The sequence below is a fragment of the Pollachius pollachius genome (genome assembly GCF_949987615.1).
Source record: "Pollachius pollachius genome assembly, chromosome: 7".
Lineage (NCBI taxonomy): Eukaryota > Metazoa > Chordata > Actinopteri > Gadiformes > Gadidae > Pollachius > Pollachius pollachius.
Genome location: NC_136940.1, coordinates 18,614,725 through 18,618,351, shown reverse-complemented (window position 1 = coordinate 18,618,351; position 3,627 = coordinate 18,614,725). Strand labels below are relative to the sequence as shown.

Genomic DNA, 3,627 nt, shown 5'->3' with positions numbered 1-3,627 from the left:
CATGGCACTACATCTTTTATTTCATGTAATACGTGCGCGTCTCCTTTCGGTATCGTTGCCTTTTCATATTCTTACAATGTGGTAATGGCTCTCTCTCTGTCTCTCTATGTCTCTGTCTCTCTCACTCTCTCCCTCTCTCTCTCTCGCTCTCTCTCCACTCGACCACTTGTTGGACAGGTTTCACAGAGTGGGGGGGATGGGGCGGGGGGGGGGGCGTGGTCACCGTGAAACGGTTTAAGAAGCCAGGCTGAGCGGAGCGGAGCCATAACTCTGCTGCGCCTGCTCACACACTCCGCTCACACAAACCACCTCGCTCTGTCACGCAGAGAGGGAAACGGAGCTCCGCTTAGGAGACGAGACGCTCCACAGTATTTATATGAGTTATTCTAAGCCCTCTACAAACCAAGAGTTGCACATGACTTTGGAGCAGAACTTTATTTTTTTGTTGCATTTGACGGCAGAAGAAACTACTCTTCTCACAGCTTCTGCGAAAGAGGATCTTCGGGGAGCTTTTGTTGACTTTCTTCTTTGATATTAAGAATTAATTCTTAGGAATATATACTTTATTTTTGGGTGCCGTTCACAACAAGTGCCATGGCCTCAAGCGGGACCATGTTACCGTCAATCTCTACGTTTGCAAACCACAAGGAAAAAAGCTGGGAAGATGTAAGTACATTTATCTTTCTTCTCTATTTTTGCGTTTACGAGTTGCGCATGGCACTTTACGCGTTGAGCTGCAGGCCTAATAGTGAACAAATATAAGTTAAAAAAATATTTTATATGCAGCGTAGTTGGCTAGACTGCAAGGCTGAGGCAGAATTTGGTGTTTTAGCATGACTTTCGACTCGGTACCTCTGCTGACACTCGACCCTGTCCTCTCCTCCGCGCGTCCAGAGGTTCAAGGTGGAGCTGAGCAATCTCGACCCCGTCGTGACGGACAGCGAGGGCCTCGGAGGAAAAGACGTGGAGGACCTGGAGTTCCTGGACCTGGAGTTCATCCTGGCCAACACAGTCGCCTCTGACGTTGGCTCATCCTCGGCCCACGGGCTAGACGAGTCTTTCCGACACCAGGAGGACCCCTGCGCCACCTCCATGTACCAGCATCACCACCACCAGCACCACCATCACCACCAGCAGCCGCCCAACTACGCCTCTGTGCAGCCCGAGATGAGCAGCCCCCCGCCGCCTTACAACAACAACAGCCTGATGGCCGAGCTCCTCCACTCGGACGTGGTGGACCCCGGCTTCTGCGAGAGCGGCAGCCCCTCCAACGGGATCCAGGGTCGCTTCCTGGTCTCCACGTCGCCCTTCCACAGCGGCACTCAGGACTTATTGTTCGCGGAACCACTGGGCATCAAAGTGGAGCCCGCTTCTCCGCTGGACACGTCGTCGTCCTCCTCCCCGTCGTACGGAGCCGTCCTGGCCATGGTGCCCCAGAACTGCACCAAAATCAAGCACGAAGGCAGCTTGTCGTGCATGATGTCGTTCGAGCCGCAGCCGCGCTCGGCGACTTCCCCGCAGGCTGCGGTGGGCAGCATGACCCCGCCCCTTAGCCCGGAGGACCTGATGAGCTCCGAGGGCCACCAGCAGCAGATGTGCCGCTCGACGTCTCTCACCTACCCGCAGGGCTTCCACCCTCACCACCGCACACCAACAGGGGGATACCCGGGCATGCAGCTACCGTTCCCTCACCCCCACCACCACCACCCCCACTCCCACCACCACCACCAGTTCCCCGGCATGTACCACGGCGAGGACGCTGCCCTGGGCATGCAGCAGCAGCAGCAGGGGCCAGGCAGCCAACGGGTGCTGCTCACTCCGCCGTCCTCCCCGCTGGAGATGTTAGACACCAAGCCGAAGAGGGGCCGCAGATCGTGGCCAAGGAAACGGACCGCGACGCATACCTGCACGTACGCCGGTTGTGGAAAGACGTACACAAAAAGTTCGCATCTGAAGGCGCACCACAGAACGCACACCGGTATGTTTGAATAAAAGTCTGAATTATGTTTGTATTTTATTTTGAAATGAAACAAGTCATGCCAAATAGGCCTACTTGTGCTGTACTTCAGTTATGCCAAATACTTTGTTGTGTCACAATGACAGGACTATATTCGTGTGACAGGACACACTATTTGGTAGTCTGTAGAATTCAGTATTTGCTTTTCAATACATAGTAATTTACATTAACAGGTGTTGGGCACCTTTAAGGATGCCAACCACAGGTAGCCTTTTTGCACCAAAACCATGCATCAAACCCTGTATCTTTTACTGGGTTCAAGCTCACCGTTGTTTCCCCTCTGTCGCGTGTGTCTCTGTAGGTGAGAAGCCATACCACTGCAGTTGGGAAGGCTGCGGCTGGAAGTTCGCCCGCTCCGACGAACTCACACGCCACTTCCGCAAACACACAGGTCACCGTCCGTTCCAGTGTCACCTGTGTGAGCGGGCGTTCTCCCGCTCCGACCACCTGGCTCTGCACATGAAGCGACACATGTGAGGATGCTCACACAAGACCCGAGACCGGAAGAAATAAAAAACAAACAAAAGACTTTTGTAACGACGAAACTCTTCACCAAAGCATCTTATGAGAGGGGACACTTTGTTGTAATATATGTGTTTATTTAAATGCTCTGGTTTTGTTTTGCAATTGTGAGACAACTTTGACTATCAAAGAAAGAAAAACAACCAAAAAACCACAACATGCAATATCCAGTCATGACAGAAACAGTTTCATTCTGTTTGGACAAAACATTTGAGACAAATTTGTAGCTGGTACTACTGTAAAGCCATACTGTGTGTTCCAGTCGACAGCACATCAGGCAGGACCTTTCAAACACTCAGCACTGAAACAACTGGAAGCAGACAATCTATTGAAGAGCATTGACCTCAACCGAAAGCAATAAGCCATTATGCATTTTCACCCTTAGTGCCTTCGATAACATATAACACACACCTTACAAAGTGCCATATTCTGCACTGGCTAGAGACAATCAGAAGAATTTGTTTTTTATACTAATTATGTGTTATATTTTGTAATTTGTAAAGAGCACATGAAATAAGCTTTAAGACAATGTTTTTTTTTACTAAAACTGCCTCTTCGGCCCTTCCCTGTGTGGAGGCTTGAACTGAATGTTGATTGTGCGAGTGTTCTGGAATAGTGTTGGAGATACAGTCAGGGTCCTACCGTAGGAACCAGGAACTCTGCAGCGCAAGCCATCTCAACTTTGACGTGATAGTCAACGGGCTGCACGCCTAGCCCGTGGCATTAAGACATGTTTGTTTTGTCTTCGATAAGTGTACTGTGCCTTGTAAATAGTTCCCTTTTTTAAATATATATATATATATTTACATATATATATATATATAAAATGTAAATAGTTTATTTTAATGTACATATTAAACTAATTGAAGAACAACATCAATCTTGTATGCCGAGTGTGTGCATTGGCAAAAGAGGGAAGTGGTTAGGGGGGGGGGGGGGCTATACCAAAGCAAGGTATGAAGTGCACACATGTGCACGGACACGCACACTACCATCTAGTAATTAAACCTGTGGGCTAGCTACTGTATACCCGTGATATCCAATGGAAGATAAAGCTATAAGCTACAGATGGCTAGCTCATCTGTCCT

At 49.5% G+C, this 3,627-nt stretch overlaps 1 protein-coding gene across 1 annotated transcript; it reads left to right on the top strand.

Moving 5' to 3' along the window:
• Positions 1 to 283: 283 nt before the first annotated feature.
• On the top strand, positions 284 to 3,402 carry LOC307078519 (Krueppel-like factor 4). The gene is made up of 3 exons (XM_079740379.1): positions 284 to 666; positions 895 to 1,978; positions 2,319 to 3,402. The coding sequence occupies exons 1-3, from the start codon at positions 595 to 597 to the stop codon at positions 2,492 to 2,494; spliced, it is 1,332 nt and encodes a 443-aa protein (XP_079596505.1). The 5' UTR covers positions 284 to 594; the 3' UTR covers positions 2,495 to 3,402.
• The last annotated feature ends 225 nt before the right edge of the window (positions 3,403 to 3,627 follow it).

What these genes read in the sequence shown, in the direction of transcription:
- LOC307078519 (XM_079740379.1), top strand. Translation starts at nt 595, where the DNA reads ATGGCCTCAAGCGGGACCATGTTACCGTCAATCTCTACGTTTGCAAAC. An exon ending in AGGAAAAAAGCTGGGAAGAT is followed by an intron (nt 667 to 894) that starts GTAAGTACATTT and finishes CCGCGCGTCCAG; the next exon opens with AGGTTCAAGGTGGAGCTGAG. An exon ending in GCACCACAGAACGCACACCG is followed by an intron (nt 1,979 to 2,318) that starts GTATGTTTGAAT and finishes GTGTCTCTGTAG; the next exon opens with GTGAGAAGCCATACCACTGC.